Source organism: Rhinolophus sinicus, chromosome 8 (assembly GCF_057876585.1).
Source record: "Rhinolophus sinicus isolate RSI-liver-muscle chromosome 8, RSI-T2T, whole genome shotgun sequence".
NCBI lineage: Eukaryota > Metazoa > Chordata > Mammalia > Chiroptera > Rhinolophidae > Rhinolophus > Rhinolophus sinicus.
In genome coordinates, this window is record NC_142508.1 from 39,774,373 (window position 1) to 39,794,537 (window position 20,165).

General features: G+C 53.3%; 2 protein-coding genes across 5 annotated transcripts in view; one reads left to right on the forward strand and one right to left on the reverse strand.

The window, feature by feature from the left end:
• Positions 1–11,030, reverse strand: FKRP (fukutin related protein). Of its 2 annotated transcripts, none has more exons than XM_019752611.3 (3): positions 10,941–11,030; positions 9,297–9,358; positions 1–3,864 (listed from the first exon to the last, which is right to left on the reverse strand). In XM_019752611.3, the coding sequence occupies exon 3, from the start codon at positions 3,823–3,825 to the stop codon at positions 2,341–2,343; it is 1,485 nt and encodes a 494-aa protein (XP_019608170.3). In that variant the 5' UTR covers positions 3,826–3,864; positions 9,297–9,358; positions 10,941–11,030; the 3' UTR covers positions 1–2,340. The 2 variants fall into 2 exon arrangements, with proteins under 2 accessions (XP_019608170.3, XP_074172321.2); XM_074316220.2 differs by having other exon boundaries at positions 1,137–3,864; positions 9,297–9,355; positions 10,941–10,999.
• The window catches only part of STRN4 (striatin 4), a 26,010-nt gene continuing 16,384 nt past the window's right edge, over positions 10,540–20,165 (forward strand). For 2 of the 3 annotated variants that reach the window (XM_074316214.2, XM_074316215.2), the window contains exons 1-4: positions 10,540–10,888; positions 17,726–17,829; positions 18,376–18,449; positions 19,490–19,568. In XM_074316214.2, the coding sequence (XP_074172315.1) occupies positions 10,607–10,888; positions 17,726–17,829; positions 18,376–18,449; positions 19,490–19,568 (539 nt within the window). In that variant the 5' untranslated portion in view covers positions 10,540–10,606. Of the gene's footprint in view, positions 10,889–16,767; positions 16,789–17,725; positions 17,830–18,375; positions 18,450–19,489; positions 19,569–20,165 lie in introns of those variants that run through there. The other variant, XM_074316216.2, reaches the window with a different exon arrangement.

Genomic DNA, 20,165 nt, shown 5'->3' on the forward strand with positions numbered 1-20,165 from the left:
TGATGCTAAGAGAAATTCTTTATCTGTTCAAATCGCAGGTCGCCTAATGATTCTCAATCTAATGGGAAGTTAATAGAACCATTTAATGTGGTTCCCTTGTCAAATCATACATAGCTAAGGCAAGGTTATATATCTATACAGATAAATGTTACTTCACATATATACACGTATACAGCTGTGTCAATCAAGAAATCACACTAAAAAAATGAAATCACACTAACGATTTCTAACTGAAACAAAATCATTAAATAATTTAAGAATGAGTAGAGCTTCAACTTACGTTCCTGGCCAAAACTTAAAGAAATATGTATTTGTAGATAGATCATTTTGATTACTTGAGATTTAAAGAAATATTTCAAAAATTGGATGCTTATGTGATTTACATATTAATTTATATTACTGTCCCCATTGCAAAATTTTTTGAACATCACTAGTTTTTCATGAATGTCTGAGGTGCCATTTTAAAACTGTACGCGACAAGGGACACTGCTTTGTGTGCATAGGCCCTACATGTATTATAAGACATGTCTATCCCTGGGCCATGACTTCCAAGAGCACCACCGACCACAGTGATTGCCCAAATCATCCCCATATGTTTCCAGAATACTCCATGGGAACACGGCAGTCTCTTTGTGAGCCATTTGTGGGTTCAGTGGCTAAAAACAGGCTGCATTATAAGAAGTCAGGCTTTGGACACCTGAGCCTCGGAGCAGTGAACTAAATTTGCATATTTGTCTTCTCTTGATTGTCTGTGAAGGCTTTTCCTATAAGGGTTTCACATTTTAATCCTCCCACCCAATCTATAGGTTCAGAGAGGCAGCGACGCCTAAGGTCACCAAGCCAGGACCTACAAAGAAAGCAGGTGACCAAGCCAGGATCTAAACTCAGCCCTGATTCCTGACCCTTTTACCACTCAAGTGCCTCCCAGCACCCCTGTGTGGTAAGCGCTCTCATCACACCCATTTCCCAGGTACAAAGCAGAAGTGCACAGGCAGACTCACAGTGGCTTTGGTTCACGTGGAAGGAAGCAGAAGCGCTGGGATTTGAACCCAGGCCTCTTCCACTTCAAAGCCTGTTTCAAAAACCAGGTGCACATACCAGGAGGTGTGTGGGACAAACCATTGGGTTGAGGCAAGTAAACAAAAACCTTTATATTTATTTTTAATTTAAAAATGGAATAATTTAAGCCTTACCACGAATACACAGCATGATAGTAGTACTTGTATATCATTTATAAATAAATACACATAGTGAGGGTACATGCCCAAACAGTATTTACTCTTAGATGCATGATCACAAAAGGAAGGCTGCCGTCACTCTGCCTCCTAAGTGGTAAGGGCCCTCTTGGGTACCAGTATTAGAAAGGGGCACTGTGGTTCATTTCAGTGTGGGTTCCAGACTGACAGCCTGGATTTAAGTTCCCACTCTGCTACTTCCTATGCTGTCTGACCTTGGGCAAGTGACTTTACCATTCTGGCCTCAGTTTCCTCCTCTGTACAGTGGAAATAATAGCAGCTCTCATCTGGGAAAGTGGAGGCAAGTGGTAAATCAGTTAATTCATGTGAAACACTGAGAACAATGCCTGGTACACAGTAAGGGCTCAGTAAATGTCAGCTATGGTTATTTACTCTGCCGTGCAAGCAGAGAAACAGGTGCAGAGAGTTTAAATAACGAGGTAACACAGTTAATAAGGAGTGGGGCCCCAATCCAGAAGCCCGCTTAACCACAGTCACACCTCAGAGCTCTGAGTCCTTTTCCACCTCTGCAAGATGAGGTTAAAAACGGCATGCACCTCAACAGGCCTCTCCCAGGAAGGGAGGAAGTCGCATTCCGGAAGAAGGGGTGATGGTTATGCTGCCTGGCGGGGCACCGAGGTTCAGGCAGAACACCAAAGGCTCAAGAGCTGTAAAAGCTATGGAGCACAGGTCCTGGGCTTGCTGCTGTCTTGGCCCCACAGTAGGACAAAGTCGCCCTCTAGTGGTTAAAGCAAGCCTAGCAGCCAATGTCCTGGCGTTCTTTATGTGCTAGACACTGAATCCTGGAGGAAACTGAGGCTGAGAAACCGGAACACTAGCCCAGGGCCACCTCTTAAGTGTTAGAGCCGGGGGCTGAATCGTGGCAGTCCGGCCCCAGAATCTATACTTTCTCCCTCTCTTTCCAAAATTCTGTCCCAGCACTGGAACCCAGGCTCCCTGGAAATCTTGGGCAGGACATGGTTTTGATGTCGCGAACTGTGCTGGGCCCTGAAGAGCGGCTTGGCATCCCTGGCCCGCCCACCAAACGCCAGCGACACCAAGACAAAAGATGGTTCCCCTGACCCCAGGCGCGGGAGTCAGGACTTCAGCCGCTTCCTGCCAAACTCAGGAGTGCCGGGTTGGGGTACTCAGGGTTCTCGATGACCCCAGGGCCAAACTTGAGCTCCAGGAAGCGGCGGTAGTTGTTAGGCGCCTGTGCCACGAAGCCGGCAAAGGGCAGGGGCACGAGAGGCTGCAGGAAGTGTTCAGGGAACTCGACATCCTGCCGGTGGTCCAGCCATGTGTCCTTGGTCATGACCCCGTTGCGGGGATAGAAGGGCCACAGGTCCACGTGCAGGTGGTTGCTCTCGCTGTACTGCACGCGGAAGAAGTCGCCCTCTATCGCCTTCTCCCACACGAAGCCACGCTCATCCACCACGGAGCCCGCCTCGGCCCCCCGCAGCTGCTCGCAGTTGCCCACATCCTCCAGATAGATGCCCAGGTCCACATCATAGTCCCACGGGATGATGTCCCCATGGCGTGCCGCCCCCAGCAGCGAGCCGCCCTCCAACCAGTAGCGCACGCCAGCTGCTTCGAGCACACCCACCACGTAGCGGGCGGTCTCACGCAACGCTCGCAGGCAGCACGGAGGCGTCCAGCGCCCCTCGTACAGGTAGGCTGGCGTGTCACCCACCACGGTCCCGAAGCAGCGTGGGGTCTCCTTGCTGCAGCCGAACCACTCGAGGCGCCCACCCTGCCAGCTCACCAGGCGGATGCCCAACGCCCGCAGCAGCGCCGCCCTTCGCGCGCGCCCTTCACGCTCCGCCTTCCAGCGTGCGTGGGCCGTGGCCAGCGGGGGCTGGTGCACAGCCGGGAAGGTCAAGTCCAGCAGTTGCACTGCCCAGCCTCGCAGGGCCGTCTGCAGGAAGAGGCCTGTGCCCACCGGCCGGGCGAGGGGCGCTGAGAGATTAAAGAGGTCGCGGGCACGCAGGAGCACCACAGCATCCCCGTCCACGGCGTCGCAGCGGGGTGCCGAGGGGGCCGGGCTGTAGTGGGCTGTCCACTCCCTCAGGCTGACGTTCAGGGCCAGGCACCGGGCAGGGTTGGCTGAGGCGACCGGCGCGGCCACCAGGCGTGCACCTCCGGTTCGGAGCACCTCCACCATACGCTCCAGCTGGCCTGGTGCCTCGGCCCTTGCCCCATCGGGCACCAGGGCCACGTACTCAGTGGCCACGTAGGTCTCGGGGCGCGAGGCTGCGGCGGGCAGGTCCAGAGCAGGCTGCAGCAGCGCCAGGCGAACGTTGGGGATGCGGGGCAGGGCCAGGGGTGGGTACGGGAGTGTGTCGGCTGCCACCACCACCGGCTGGGCTGGGTCCTGTTGCAGGAAGGAATCCACCATCTCAGGAACTGCGTTGTCAAAGACCTCGAACTCCCGCACCAGGATGGTGACGTGGGGGGCAGAAGATCCGCGACGGGGTCCCCGGGCCCGGGAGTTCCTGGGCTGGTGCTGCAGCCACGATACATAGAAGAGGACCAGGAGGTTGAGGGTGATGGCGGCTGCCAGGGCAGCCTGGCAGCGCGTGAGCCGCATGGGGCCAAATTCAGGCCCTAGCTGGGCCTCCAGGGCATCCTGGGGAGGGGGAATGAAAGATGAGGCTGGAGCTGGTTGCCAGCAACACCCCCTAACCCATCTTTAGCCTTGCCCTTCTCCCTATTTCGTTTCAACTCTGACTTCTCCTCCTCCAGGTAGCCCTCCCCGACCTCCCAGGCTGGTCTTGTGCTCTGGACCTCTGGGCTACTTCAGCCCCCTGGGTTGCCCCACCATTGTAAGTCATTACTGCCTAGGGTCTCATCTGTGTCTTCCTCCTGGATTGTGAGATCCATAAGGGCAGGTCCTGAGCCTGTCTTGGTCACTGTTGGGTCTCCAAGGCCACCTAGCCCAGGGCTAAGTACATACTAGGTTTTCAGTAAGATTTTATCAAGTGAATCATCTTCCCTTCTTCCTTGTTCAATCCCATCCTGGCAGCACGGAGGTGTCCAGTGCCCCTGGTACAAGTAGGCTGGCGTGTCACCCACCATGGTCCCGAGCAGCACGAGGTCTCCTTGCTGCAGCTGAACCACTCGAGGCCCCCACCCTGCCAGCTCAGTAAACCCATTAAACATTGTCTGCTTCTCATTCAGATTTGGATTCAGTTATAAATGCCTCAGACCCCATCCCCAAGGCCAATCTGAACCTTCTTCTCTACTCTTCACTCCTCCAGGAAGCCACCCCTGATCTCTCCCTCCTGTCCCACCCACACCCTGGCTCTGGCTCTAGTGTGAGGCTGATGCCCTCAAGCCTTGGCCCTTAAGTCCCTACTCGACTGCCACTTCTCACTTCCTCAAATCCTGTGCTACATGGTCACCTCTTTCTTGATGGTCAGCCAGATCGTTTTGGTTTTACCATAAAAAAAGCTAGAAATGTTTTCTTAAATCAGAATTATCCCAATTTTTAATGTTGGTAATTAATTTTTTTTTTTCAAATGGAGTGGGTCAAACGTATAGAAACGGGAAGTAGAATGGTGGTTGCCAGGGGCTGTGGGGAGGGGGAAACGGGGAGTTATTGTTTAATGGATTTAGAGTTTCAATTTTGTAAAATGGAAAAGTTCTAGAGATTGTTTGCACAATAATGTGAATATACTTAACACTACGGAACTATACACTTAAAAATTGTTAAGGCGGCCCAGCCCAGTGAATCAGGCCATTGGAGCTCCGTGCTCCTAACTCCGAAGGCTGCCAGTTCGATTCCCACATGGGCCAGTGGGCTCTCAACCACAAGGTTGCCAGTTTGATTCCTCGACTCCCACAGAGGATGGTGGGCTGCGCCCCCTGCAACTAAGATTGAAAGGACAACAACTTGAAGCTGAATGGCACCCTCCACAACTAAGATTGAAAGGACAACAACTTGACTTGGAAAAAAGGCCTGGAAATACACACTGTTCCCCAATAAAGTCGTTCCCCTTCCCCAATAAAATCTTTTAAAAAATTGTTAAGATGATAAATTTTGTTACCTGTATTTCATCACAATTAAAATTTTTGTTTGTTTATTTTAAGTGAAGTGGGCTGCATTAAAAGAGGCTAGCCTTCGGACTCGCCCCATTCATTGGCCACACTCCTAAGCTACCCCCAGATGGCGCTGTCTTCCTGTCCCCATTACAACTTGAAGATTTGGCTTGTCTCCAGCACAGGAGGTGTAACTAACTCACAGAGATCTGAGCAGATACTTAAATAAGGTTCTCCATGAAGGATTTTAATAGGTGTCTGCTCCTCTAGGGAGGGGGACATCAGAGACCCAGCTGACCTTCCTAGTTCCTAAATACTTCTGACCTTTCCAACCCTTTCTCATAGCTCCCCTCTCAACCTGGGTCCACCCAGATACCCACCCATCCTCCCCTGGTTTCCTGAGCAAGTCCCCCATGCCCCCTCCTGTCATGGCCGGGGGGGGGGGGGGGGAACTTCATAAAATACAATTCTGACCTCTCCCTCCCTGCTCAGAGTCTCCCCAGTGCCTGGGGAGAAAGCTGAAGTTTCTCACAATATCCTACAAGGCCTTGTGTGACCTGGCCCCAGCACACCCACCATTCCAGCCCCATCTGCTTCCTCATACTCTTTGCCTAAGCCACCTTGGACTTTTCTTCAAGTCTTATTTCTAAACCTATGAACACTCTGTTCCTTCTGCCTAGAAGAGTGTCCTTTTGAACACCCCTACTCCCCATGCCTATTTTCTCCTGGAGAACTCCTATTTATGCTTCAGGCCTCAGCTCAGATGGTGCCTCCTCCAAGAAGCCCTCCCTGATCCCCAGGCTGAGCCAGAAGTCCCCTCTAGGATTCCCCCATCCCAGCCCTACCCATTCTGGTTTGGCACTGTCTGGGGATGGGTCTGTTTGCCCCACTAGACCCAGGAGGGTAGAGCCAGGGCTGTCTCCATTACCACTGTGTTCCTAGCACACGGCTGGGCACCAAAAATGCATTTGGCAAAAACAAAAAATGATGGCCAAGGTCAGGGTTTTTGTGTCTGTAAAGCTCACTCAGGTCCCTGGAGCCAAACTCTACACTGTGGCCATGTGCCTGGGGCCCTGTGCTGCTCGTCCTGTCTCCTCCACTCTCCCACCAGGAATGCACTCCCACCTCCCCGGCACCTGTCCCAGTTCTGCTGGCCCTTCTCTGACCCAAGTTGGATGTCACTTAAGAATCTGAGTTGCACTTTTAAGAGTGACGTCTTACTCTTTAGAACCTTGGAATTGCCTTCTAGACCTTAGATGGATCTCCCCTTCCTTCAGTCCTTCAGTAGCTACTTGAACTCCTACAACACACCAGGCTCTGTTCTAGGCACTGGGGACAGAGCGGTGGACACAAAAAAGGACAAGCAACACCCTGGACCTCATGGAACTCACGTAATTGTGGGCAGAAGGATCTTCTGAAACCACTGAGTCTTTGGAGTATTAAAAATCTTAGAATCTTAGAGTTTAGATACACAGAAGCACAGGAGAGACCCTTAGATAGTTTTAGAATCTTCTAAAGATTCTAAAGAGACCATTCTCCTGCTCCACCCTTGTCCCCTACAGTCTTGTTTCCCACTTAGCACCCAGAACTCAAATTAGCTCCTGTCCTGTGTCTGCTCAAACGCTCCATGACTCAAAATTCACTCAAAGGGAAAGCCAAAGTCTTCCCTGTAGCCCATAAGGCTCCCAATGGTCTCCCACCCTCTCCCACCCTCACTCAGCTCTGGCCACACCGGCCACCAAACACTATTCTTCAAGTGCACCTGACACACTCCAGCCACAGCACTGGCTACTCCCTCTGCCTGGATGCTCTCTCCAGAAGGGATCTGCATGACTCCTGTCCCACGGCCTTCAGGTCTTTGCTCAAATGTCACCTGTCCAGTGAGCCCTTCCTTTGGCCACCCTATTTAAAAAACATCGCCCTATCAACCAGATACTTCCTCTGCCCCATCCCTGGTTATTTCTCTCTCCTAGTAGTTATCATGTCGATTTTTTTTTTAAAGATTTTATTGGGGAAGGGGAACAGGACTTTTATTGGGGAACAGTGTGTACTTCCAGGGCTTTTTTCCAAGTCAAGTTGTTGTCCTTTCAGTCTTAGTTGTGGAGGGTGCAGCTCAGCTCCAGGTCCAGCTGCCGTTGCTAGTTGCAGGGGGCACAGCCCACCATCCCTTGTGGGAGTGGAACCGGCAACCTTGTGGTTGAGAGGACGCGCTCCAACCAACTGAGCCATCTGGGAGGCAGCTCAGCTCAAGGTGCCGAGTTCAATCTTAATTGAAGGGGGCACTGCCCACCATCCCTTGCGGGAATAGAGGAGTTGAACCGGCAACCTTGTGGTTGAGAGCCCACAGGCCCATGTGGGAATCGAATAGGCAGCCTTCGGAGTTAAGAGCATGGAGCTCCAACTGCCTGAGCCACTAGGCCAGCCCTATCATGTAGATGTTTATTTATCTTGTTTATTGTTTTATTCCCTGCTGTATGCCCAGAGCACAGCTCAATGCCCGGCACATAGCAGGTGCTCAATAAATGAGTGACTCCAATTATTCAGATGGCGAACCTGTGGCTTAGAGACAGAAAGGACGCAGGCACCAGAACCCAGGTCTCCACTGTCCAGGCTCTGGTTCTTGCCATGCTGTCTGGCTGACTTTGGGCTGGGAGGTACCCAGAAGGACAGAGGACAGAAAGGGGGTTCTCAGAGACCAGAGGGTATTTATGATGGCTTCATGGGGAAGCGCCACCTACTGGGTGAGGGGACCAAAGAGGAAGGAGAAAGGAATCATCTATACCCTCACAAGGTTAGTCTTGACTTTTCTGACTATAAGGGCTCAAAACCCCTTCATTGAGGTAAGGTAGAGGAAATGATTTTGAAGGTCCAAATAATTTATATGCTTTTATGAATATTTTTCATAATAGAATACTATTAACAAATCTAGCTGCTCACGATGTGCCAGACCCTGTTCTGAGTACTTTACACACATTAACTTGTTTAATCTTCAAGTTATGGTCACATTTAAAGATGAAGAAATTGAGGCACAGAGAGGTGAAGTCACTTGCTTAATTAAGGTCACACAGCTGGAAAGTGGTGGACTCAGGATTTGACCCAAGAAGTTGGCTCCCGAGTTGTGCTTTAATCCAATCAACTCTGCTGACTTTCTTGGGTCTACTCAGCCCAACTCTGTCAACCTTCTGAGACTTCGCCAGCCTTAACCTGAGAAGTGCTTTCAAAGCTGAATAGCTGAATATGACACATTAATTAATTCAATTCACTAACTCAACAAAGCTATTCATCGAGTGCTCTCTGTGCCATACCCTGTGTTCCGGGGATGCATTACGCAGTCACTGAGGAGGACCTCCAGAGGTGGGAAGACAAATAAAAACTACACAAACAACTTATAGATGGGGCAAGAAACCAGCTTGAGGGGAGGAGTAGCAGAAAAAAAACAGGACTTCCTTTAGAAAAGGTAGTCAGGAGGGGCAGCCTGTTAGCTCAGTTAGTTAGAGCGTGATGCTCGTAACACCAGGGTTGCCGGTTCGATCCCCACATGGGCCAATGTGAGCTGTGCCCTCCACAACTAGATTGAAACAACTACTTCTGGGTGGTGAACACACAATGGGATTTATAGATGATGTAATACAGAATTGTACACCTGAAATCTATGTAATTTTACTAACAATTGTCACCCCAATAAATTAAAAAAAAAAAAAAAAAAAGAAAAGAAACTACTTGACTTGGAGCTGATGGTTCCCGGAAAAACACACTCAAAATAAATTAAAAAAAAGAAAAGAAAAGGTAGTCAGGGAAGGAGAAGACAATTAAGCCAAGACTTTGTCTCTCTATCCCCGACAAAACAATGTAAGTGGATCCAGACTCACTTCAGGCCTGGGTTCACATGGCCTGAGCTCTGATCTAGCCTGAGTCTCAACTGTTACTCGGGAATGTGATGGGTAGATATGTGGGAAGCCTTTGGAGATGAGGGAAGGGCAGTGTCCACATGAGTGCTGGTGACATTGAGGGACTTCTTACCTCCTACGTTGCAGGCTGGGGGAGTTCCAGGGAGGCGGTTCCAGCCCAGCTCAGCTGCACTGCTGAGGGAAGGAGAACCAGAAAATCCCAAATCAACCAATTTTGCACAATACAGTACAATTTCATCCTACCTACAAAAGTGGCAGTGAGAAGGTCAAGGAACAGTTCTCTTGAAGTCCCTTAAGCTCAGACACTACCTGGAGCATTTCAGGAATGGGTGGAAAGGATGTCAGTTATCATATCAACCTATAACCATCCCTCTCTGATGAATGTGTCCAGAAACGTAGGGCTAAAAGTGACAAGCTGTTACCATGACAACCCCTTCCCTTTACACACTCCATCCTGAGAGAAAATCCTAAAACCGTTGCCTATGTTGGTGGGTCTGGTTACTAGGGTCACTGGAGGGGTGGGGGGACTGCCCCTGTTACCACAGTAACCGGGACTTGGCCTTGCTGGTTTCTCACATCCCTGGGGATGGTCAGGCCCTGTAACCATAGCAACTACTCCTCAGCAGAGCATCTCCTTTTCTAAATACCTGGTTGGTTTGGTCCAGGGACTTCCCATCATGAGAAAGAAGGGGAGATGGTTACCACGGTAATGCCAACTGGGTGGCTGGGGGAAGGGGTTGGGAAAGAGGTATTTCCCTTAATAATCAGTGTCCCTGGGGCTGGGATCCTTTCTACCTGAGTGTTAGGTGAGGTTGCCATAGTAAGCAATGAGGGTAGGGGCAGAAAGATCACCAGGGACTTAAGTTACCGTAGCAACCTCCTCCTGGTGCAGGGACAGGAGACGTTTGAGGCTCCATAACCACAAAGGTGGAGGGGAGGGGAGGCTGGGGGTGTTCCAGGCTAGGGAAGGGTTACCATGACAACCGACCCGGGCCAGAAATCAGGATTGAGCTATGGCTGAAGCCACCCCTGGTGGTCGCCCTTTCTCTCAAAGAGTTACAGTGATGCTCGAGGAGAGTGGTATTTGGGTCTGGAGAGAGTTAGAATCCTTCTTTGGAGCGAAGCGGGAGGAGGAGGGCAGAAAGCAGCGCCCTCTCAAAGTCCCGCTCTCCCCAAGGACAACCCTCGCGCAGGACCTGGGTCCAGTTTGCCGGTTCTCGGGGAGCGCGCCCCCGCCCCGCCCCTTCCCGCCACCCCCCCCGCGCGCGCCTTCGGGGTCGACCCGGGTGGGCGAGGCGCGCGCCCGGCCTCGCTCCCGTCCCCGCCCCCCCACTCAGCCCCTGCCGAGCGCGCGCGCGGGGATTGGCGCGGCCGCGCAGGCGTGCGAGGCACAGCGGGCGCGCGGGCCGGCCCGGGGCCTCCATGATGGAGGAGCGAGCGGCCGCAGCCGTCGCCGCCGCCGCCTCCTCCTGCCGCCCCCTCGGCTCGGGCGCGGGCCCCGGTCCGACGGGGGCGGCCCCGGTCTCTGCCGCCGTCCCCGGGCCCGGCCCGGCTGCTAAGGGAGGCGGCGGCGGGAGCAGTCCCGGGCCCACGGCGGGGCCGGAGCCCCTGAGCCTGCCCGGGATCCTGCATTTTATCCAGCACGAGTGGGCGCGCTTCGAAGCGGAGAAGGCCCGCTGGGAGGCGGAGCGCGCCGAGTTGCAGGTGAGCGCCGCCCCGGACCCCCGACCCCCCGCCCGGCCCGGCCCGGCCTCACCCGCCGCCGCCGCCGCCGCCATCTTGGAGCAATGGCCGCCGGGACGGCCGGGGGGGCAGGAGGGGACCGCGACTGGCTCAGAGCGGGAGTGAGGGGTAGTCCGTGGAGGGTCCTGGGGGCACCGGGGCGCCTCCAGCGGGAGTGGGGCCCGGGGGCGGGAATGCCCGAGCGCGGCGGGCCGAGAGAAGGGGCGGAAGGGCCCCGAAGCAGCTGGAAGTGGGAGTGGGAGTGAGCGGACCGGCTGGCGGGTTCCTGAGAGTAGCCTCGGGGCCTGGCGGGGACCCAGGAGAACTCAGCCAAGGGTGCTGAGAGGATTTGTTGGAGGGGCTTGTGTGGGAGTGAGCAAAAGCTCTCGGGTGCCGAGGGATGCCCACCCCCGTCCCGACCAGGTGCGGTTGGAGGGGGAGTCCAGTGGGCTCAGTGTGGAAGACGGGGCGTCGGGAGGCTTTGGGACCCGTCAAGGGCGAGAGCAGTTCGGCCGGAATCAGGCCTGAGTAGGGAGAGGAAGTCACGGATCCTGGGACACAGGGTGTTTCGGAGCATTTGGATGGAGGGAACTGAAAGATGGTTTAGCGAGGACTGAAGGGGTAACAGGAGGGTCTCGAGGGGTCCCAGGATGATGGTGTGTGCCCTCCCGGCTGAGGAGGAAACTGGGGGAGCCCTGGCATGTGTGGCTACCGAGTGCAGGGAAGGGGTCCCAAGGACGTACCTTAGGAATCTGTGTGGAAGAGCTTCAGAGTGGAAACTCCAGTTTGGGGGTGTGGAGGAGTGGGGGATGGTCCTGAGATGGGCGGTGTGTGTAGGATGGCAGGTGGAAAACCCTGAACTGAAATGTGGGTGCGGGAGTCACGCATGTCCAACGTGGAGAGTAGGGGACTTGGGATGGGGACTGTAAGGAGGAATCCCAGGATACCTGGGATGTGGCAGGGGGCGGATTTTGTAGAGCAGGAAGAAAGCGTCTCAGAAGGACCCTGAGCTGCGACGTGTTTATGGAAGTTTCTGGGAAAGAACCCCATGGTTTGTGGGGTAGCTTGGGAGAGGGATGCACCGTGGGATGATGTTTAGAAGAGTCTGAGGAGCTGAGCTGGGTTTGGTGACCTTGAGAAGTGTGGGTCCATTTGCAGTGTCCCAAGTAGCCTGGGCATCAGTTGTGAAGATTGGGAGTCCAGCCAAGGGCGGAGAGGTGTCTGAAAGTGCCTGGACTGTGGCATATTGTTAGCAGAAGTCTGTATCTGCTTCTAGCGGCCCATCTTTCCCCTTCTGACTTGTTGTTTACTATCTAGTTGAGGTGGGGACTCAAGTAAATAACTGATTAGAATTTTGTCCATAGGATGAATAAGGAGAGCATCCCACAATTCTCCCACTCCACTAGAGATCTTAGCTGTGTGGTAGCTGAGGCGTGGGGTTGGGATGGGAGAGGAATCCTTATGTAAGAGCCCCTCGCGTTTGTGTCCCACCCTCCACTTCCGGGGCTCTGTCCAGGCAGCATACATCTCATTAGATCTTCTCAATACCCCCATTATGTAGGCAGGGCCAATGTCATTGCCTTCACTCGGCGGTAATTGTAGCAGCTGCTGTTATTGATCCCATGTTATGTGTCGGTCACTGTGTTAAGCACTTTACATACATGGTATCATTTAATCTTTGCAATATTCTGGGAGGGTAAGTGATATAATTCATCACCACTCTTTTAATTTTAATAAGAAGAGGAAATGGGGGCCGGCCCAGTGGCTCAGGCGGTTAGAGCTCCATGCTCCTAGCTCCGAAGGCTGCCGGTTCGGTTCCCACATGGGCCAGTGGGCTCTCAACCACAAGGTTGCCAGTTCAATTCCTCAAGTCCCGCAAGGGATGGTGGGCTCTGCCCCCTGCAACTAAGATTGAACACGGCACCATGAGCTGAGCTGCCGCTGAGCTCCCAGATGGCTCAGTTGGTTGGAATACGTCCTCTCAACCACAAGGTTGCCAGTTCGACTCCTGCAAGGGATAGTGGGCTGTGCCCCCTGCAACTAACAAAGGCAACTGGACCTGGAGCTGAGCTGCACCCTTCACAACTAAGACTGAGAGGACAACAACTTGACTTGGGAAAAAGTCCTGGAAGTACACACTGTTCCCCAATAAAGTCCCGTTCCCCTAACAAAAAAAAGAGGAAATGGAGGCCTTGAGATGGTCAGTGATTTATCTAGGATCACAGCACATGGGTGGCAGGGCTGGTCTGTGGGCTTTCAAGCCCATGCTCAATTCCTCTCTGCCGCCCACTACAGATGAGAAAACTGTTCTGTAAAACTGATGGGCCTCCCCAGGGTCATCCAAGTAGCCATAGTAGAGCTGGGATTGAAACTTGGTCTCTGGGACTTCACACCAATGAGCCCTACAGCCCCCACCCCACCACCTTCTCATTTTTAAGGCTAACGAGAGAAAAGGTGTGTGTTCCCTCACTTAGTGGCCCTTGGAATTTGAGAGGAACTTGTGGGTAGCACCCATTAGGCTGTGCTTATCTTGGCTCCAGCATCACTTACTTTGTACTTTTGTTTTCTTTTGTTCTGTTACATTAGTAAAAATTCAAAGATCTTAGAAGTGTGTGTGTGTATACGTATATGTATAAGTGAAAAGTGAAAGTCACCCCTTTGTCGCTCTCTCACTCTCCTTCCCAACTATTTATTGCTATAAAAGTTATTCAGCTCTATGTGTATAAAACACGAAATCATATTATACATATAATTTTATGACTTTTTTCACATACTCCTGTGCCTTGGTGTTCCTTTCATAGCAGCACAGAGCTTTCTCATTATTTTTGATAACTGTTTGTACTGTAATTTAACCTGTTGATGGACTTTTAGCTTGTTTCTAATTTTTCTCCATCAGAAATGGCTGCAGTGAATGTCCTTATATTCCTGTGTGAATATAAGCGGAATGAATGGGTGGAATAGACTAGATGTGTTTATAAAATGGTGATTGGTTCTGCCAAGTGGCTCCATGTTTAGACTCCCGTCAGTAGCACCTCTTTTCACACACCTTTGTTCGGGCATTTATCACCTAGAGGTGTGACTCCTGTGCGATCCTTTATGGCCTGGACTGTGTCGTTTTTTTTCTGATGAGCTCTGAATACCTTTTCTCCAAATACAGGATAGCTGCTCCCAGCACAGGAGCTGCTGTGCAGTCAGGGCTCAGTAAGTGTGTGTGGAATGGCAGGAAAGGCAGCTCCTTGTGAGGTCCTGCTGGGAGGGAGGCACCCAAACATTGGAGCAGGGAGGTGGTGTAGATTGTGTCTGTTAATAAGCAGGACTTTGCCAGGTGGCGGGTTTCTGAGAGGCGGTGTGGTTTCTGCCCTTCAGAAACTTCCAGTCTAAACAGAGGAAGCTAGTTTTGCACAGCAGGCTACAGCGTTGTGCGGCTCTGCCCACGATCTGTGGCCCTTCTGGGAAGGGGAGCTTGTTGAGGACAGGAGGAACCTCGTGGGGGAATCTGACCTGGACATTCATGTAGGAGCAGTGACACAGAGATGTGGCAAGTGTCGTGGCAGCAGAGAAGGTGTGGGGCTGGCCTCTCCCCACTTCCAGCCTTACAAGGGGCTCTGAGGGATGGATGCAGGTGACTCATCCCTGAGGAGTTCGGCACAGAGGAGTGTAGGAGATGCAGAGCCAGATGACCAACTGGGGAGCCCCTCCCTTGGGGGCTGGGACAGAAAGGTCAGCAGAGGGGTGCAGAGAGGCAGCAGTTCCTAGAGGACAGATGCTGAGGGCCTCAGGAAGCCTTGTAGACATTGCTTGGCTGGCGAGAGGGAACAGCCGGCGGAGAGGCGGCAGTCGTGTCTCAGAATGGTTCTGAGCTTGTGTACGTTCTAACCGTCTAGCCAGTGGGTGGATGTGGGCGTGGAGAACTTCCAGATCCCAGACCTACCTGCCAGCCCACCACAGCCCTCGCAGCTCAGGCAGTGCTGGCTGCAGGTGTTTGCCAGGTCGGAGGGACTGGCCACCAGCACTTGCACTTTCTGTGGGATTCCACTGCTTTGAGACACTTCAGCCACATGTGTCTGTTTCTTTTCTCTCTCCTTTGCCAGAGGAACTGCAAAGGGGACAACAGCAGAGTGGGCCGAGTGATTCTCCATTTTCTTCCCCCACAGAGTAGCCCCCAGGTCTTACTAATCCCTTCTCCTTACCTCAAATGCCCTCATCCCTCCCTGCCTCTGCCCCCTCCTAGTCTAGGCCACTGGGATTTCTGGGACTGTCTTTCTCTCTGCCTTTAGCCTTGCCACCACACCCAGTCCTCCAGCCACCAGTTCTCCACGTTATAGCTGAAATGACCTTTGTAGCATTCTGATGTGGCCATACTAGCCTTTTTAGAGCCCCTGAAGTCGTCTCTGCGACTTTTGTCTCTGTCGTATGCCAGCAGCACACTCCACTCCCCGGCTAGCTTCTCATCAGCCTTCTGCTGTTAGCAGGACTGTCACTTCTTAACTCCGAAAGTGGGCTGGGTGTCCCTCCTCCCACGACATCCTTTGTTGGTGGTATGTTTGTTGTCAGTGCTCGTGCTCATCTGCGGTGGACTGAGAGCTCTGTGGGACAGGGCCACTCGTCCGCTCCAGAATTCCTCACACAGGAGGACTGGCCTGTCATAGGAAGTCACCTCTGTTGGATGTTGGACAAATGTAGGCTCTCAGCAGGCTGAGCTGGCGCCGGGAAGTGGGAGGCTCGCTAACGGAAACCCAGGAGGGCAGGGAGGACAGTGAGGAGGTCCCTCAGGGCTTGTGTCTAGTGGGCAGTCAGCCTTTTCTTCTCCACCTCTCCCCCACCTTCTGAAATGACTCATGGACAGAGTAGATTCGGGAGGCTGAGAAGATACACAAAGGACAGAAATTCCACTTTCCGAGATGTTGATCACAGTGAGTCCGCCTGTCTGGCCTTAGATATTTATGTACGCGTGTGTTCATTTGAAGTGTAGAGAGAAAAAAATGTTGAGGGGGAAAGAAGTCCCATTCTCTCCATGGGCAGATGAAGTTGCTTTTCCTTGGCATAGCTGGTGACATGTATTTACTTGTTCATTGTGTGTCCTCTGTCTCCAGCTGTACCTGATACGTAGTTGGGGCTCAGTCAATATTTTGTGTGAATGAATGAATGATACTTTTGTTATACATCAGTGCATGTATATCCTTTTTATCTTTTCAAAAGGAAGCTTCCCACTGCAATTATACCTGTAGAATAGATTCCCACAAGTAGGATAAGTTCCTATAATTCCTAGAAGTGGCACCGCTAGGACGAAAGGAGTGTGCATTTAATAGTTTTATAGATCCGGCCAGATTGCCCTTCAGGATGGGTGCCTCAGTTTATGACCCCCCAATAGTGTTGGAGTGTGCCCATTTCCCCTGCCCCCGGCCCCCACCAGTGCCAGGCAGTACTTAGCACGTGCTCAGTCCTCTGCTAATGTGAGGGAGAGACCTGGTCCCTGGAGCAGGGCAGAGGTGAGCACGGACTGCTGTATTCCCAGTGCACGGAGCACATAGGTCAGTGCCCTTCGAGCTCCAGGGAGAAGGACAGCAGTGCGGGTGGGCATCTGAGGGCTGCCGAGAACTGGCAGTCCTGGAATAAGGCTTTGAGAATGGGCACTGCCTGGAAGAGGTGTCTGGGGCCAGATTGGGGACTTCCGGTGGGGCCACTGAAGTTCTTCAGCAAGCACGTGATGCGCAGGGATTGGCTCTGGAAGATGCAGCTGCCCAGGGGAGGAGGCGGCCTGCAAGCCACATACCTGTCCCTGCTGGATGGGTGTCAGGGCTCAGAGGGACCCTAGCTCCCTTAAAGAACTGGACGCATGTCAGCACTGGAAGAACGGACGGGGAGAAGAGAAATAGTAAGAGGTAGGAGCTGGCATTTATTAGCCCTTCTTCTGTGCTAGGCCTTGGACTGAGAAGAACTTAACACATGAAGGGCAGGTACTCTCACGAGCCCCATTTTCTAGAAGGGGAAATGGAGGCTCAGAGGAGGCTGATCACCGGCCTATGATCTTGCAGCAAGTAAGTGGCCGAGCCCGGCCTGGAGCTCAGGCTGCCCCCGCCTGGAACAGCGGAGCACTTGGGGAGAAGCCAGGATGAGCCCTGCACTCGGGGCTTTGGCACAAGACTTCCGGAACCTGGTCGGGGCCAGGATCCTGCCTCGCAGGCCGTTGGCCCAGAGGCTCCAGGAGACCTGTTGACAGACCAGCGCAGTCTGGAGCAGCCCATGCCAGCAGATGGTGTGAAGTGGTTGGCAGGGGCCCTGGGTCATGTCTGTGACATGTCTCCCTCACCCTGGGCAGACTCCAGGGCGACGGTTGGTTCCCGCAGTGGGGGCCGGGTCGTCAAGCTTTTGTATGGGAACGGGAGCTGATCCGAGCCACCCACTCTTGTCCCTAAACTCCAGAAGTAGCTTCCTACGCCTCCCAGAGACAGATGCTCTGGTAGGAATAGTGAGACACAACCTCCACCAGCAGCCTCAGGACGGCACCTGCCTCCGGTGGTGGAGGAGAAGCCCAGGGCTATTCATACCTAGTCCCTGAGCCAGCCTCTCCCTACAGGGCAGGGACAGGTCACGCCCAAGCTGGCCCTGTTTCCATTGCGGGCGTTAAGGATTCCTCTCTCACTCTTTCATTGTAACGTCATGGCAGGGCACTCTGGAAGCAGGTCCAGCATGCCCTCTCGTGTTCCACGGGACCCTGGTCTAGGGTCTTCACGCCTGAAGAAATGGCTGCTGCATGTCACTGTGGGGTAGGCGCTGGCGCTGAGCCCTGCTGTCTTCCCGTTCCCTCTGTCCCCCCAGGCTCAGGTGGCCTTCCTCCAGGGAGAGCGGAAAGGGCAAGAGAATCTCAAGGCAGACCTGGTACGACGGATCAAGATGTTAGAGTATGCGCTGAAGCAGGAGAGGTGGGCCCCTGCCCCGGTGCTGCCTTCTGGGAAGTCGGTCCTCAGCGGGAGTGTGGGGGGTCGGGGCTGGCTGCTCGCTCTCCCTCCCCGCCAGGGAGATGTGGGATCAGATCACCAGTATTGCATGGTTCTAGGAGAGGGGACAGAATAAGACATAGTCGGTGGATTCAGGATGGACACTAGTGACAGTCTCCATGATGCTGGTGGCCCACTGTGTGCCATGCACCATATATTCATATTGTCTCATCCCTGCCAGCAGCCTAATGAGTACAAATGAGGCTTCCAGAGGGTGAGGACTCCTTCAAGGACTCCTGGAGCTGGGCTGGCATGCCAGTCTGCCAGACTCCAGAGAGTGGGTTCTTCACAACGCCGTTGGTGGTGGCTTCTCCACCAGGGCTGCTTCCTCATGGTGGGGGGTGTGGGGTGTGGGGAGCTTCAGAGATAAGAGAGTGGATGGGGGTGGCGCCGTGGGATTTGGGGTTCCTGAGGTGAGTACTGGCCCTGTATACTCCTCTGTGTCTTACTCATAATCATTTTCTCTTCTAGGGCCAAATATCATAAATTGAAGTTTGGGACCGACCCGAACCAGGGAGAGAAGAAACTGGACCTGTCAGAACAAGGTACCCGCCCTCAGACCCTCCCCACTTGCCCCTCCCAACACAGCTGCCTGAGCTGGAGGAGCACCGAGATGGGCCGCTTCCTCCTCCCTTTGTTCCACAGAAAGCAGAGTTGGCCGAAGGCCTGGGGAGGGGGTGGCTCTCACCCTCAGTGCTCCTCCCCTTGGGCGCCTGTGCCAGGTACTGTGCTGGCCCCGGGGGGGACGGGAGGGTGAGAGTGGTGAAGAAGGCCCGTCCTGCCTGCGGTCCGTCTGTGAAATAGAGACACACACACAAGGTCCATTACAGTCTCCGCTCCTTGAAGGAGGGATCAGTTCACCAGCAGGGCAGTCGGGAATGTGCTGCAGGGGAGGCAGGCGTCTGGTGTGTGAGAACACAGGAGCGACTGGGTGTGACCGGGACAAGTGGCGTGGGGCAGCCGAGGTGAGGTGCCAGGTGACATGCCACGGCCTTCGCTGCCAGGCCGATGGCGACTATTGTTCTGTATGTCAGACTCCTTCTCCAAGAATGTGGATTCCACAAGGGCAGGAGGTTTGTTTACTGACGTCACCTGGGGACCTAGCCAGGCATGTAGTAGATGTCCAGTAACGTATTTGATGAATAGAATAAATAGATACCTCATTTAATCCACACGACAATCCCAAGAGGTAGGTGCTGCTATTGTTAACTTCATTTCCCAGAAGAGGAAACAGGCTCAGATAGGTAAGCTAACCAGCTCAAGGCCACACCGCTGGGAAGTGGCAGAGCTGGACTTGAACCCAGTCGAGTCTGCCTGTTCCCTCAGAACTGGGCCGGCTTCCTGTGTAGGAAAATTAAATAACAGAACTGAGTCTGAAGATCGTCTGGGGATGGTTTGGGGAATGACCGGTCAGGAGACTAGAGATGAGGCGTGCGGAAGGGAGAGGAGGTTTCACACACTCAGAAGGACTCTGCAGGACCCGTGACAGTGACCAACTGGGGTTTGAGGCTGAGGAAGATGGGGACAGTGATGGGAATGTGGTGGTGCCCTGACTAATGGCCTGCCTCCTCTGTCCACCCTCCAGTCTCCAATGGCCCGGTGGAGTCGGTCACCCTGGAGAACAGCCCGCTGGTGTGGAAGGAGGGACGGCAGCTTCTCCGACAGTGAGTGTGCAGAGCGCTCCGGGCGCGGGGAGTTGGGGGGGGACACATCTGGCTTGGGAGATAAGCCTGAAGGCCCCACAGACCTTCCTGGCCCCCCTGGGGACACTGAACTATTGGGATCCCTGCTGGCCACAGCTGAGATGGCCTGTCACCCTGTGGGTGGAGCCCTGCCCGGGAGAGGGCAGGAAGACTCACTGTAGGAGCCAGATGTAGGGAAAGCGGCCCCAAATGCCTCTCGCTTTTTTCCCCAAGGGTGACGTTGAATTATTTTTTATTATTCAAGACATTTGTGTGTTTTAGAAAACTTGGGAAATCTAGGGAAACACAAAGAGAAAATAGAAATCACTCCATAATTGTACCACCCAAGGAATGTCATGCCCCCATAAACATTTTGGCACATATACTCTCAGTCATGGTGTGTGTGTGTGTCCACGCACACACTTTATAAACACCGTCTCACAGTGTTTTGTAATGCATTGGTTTTGCTAAGTGTTGTGAGTGTCTTTCCATATAAATTAGTTGTGTTGCATCATTTTAAGAACTGCATGGTAGTCTGTGAGGTGGGTAACAATGACTTGCTATAGCTAGCCCCTTCTT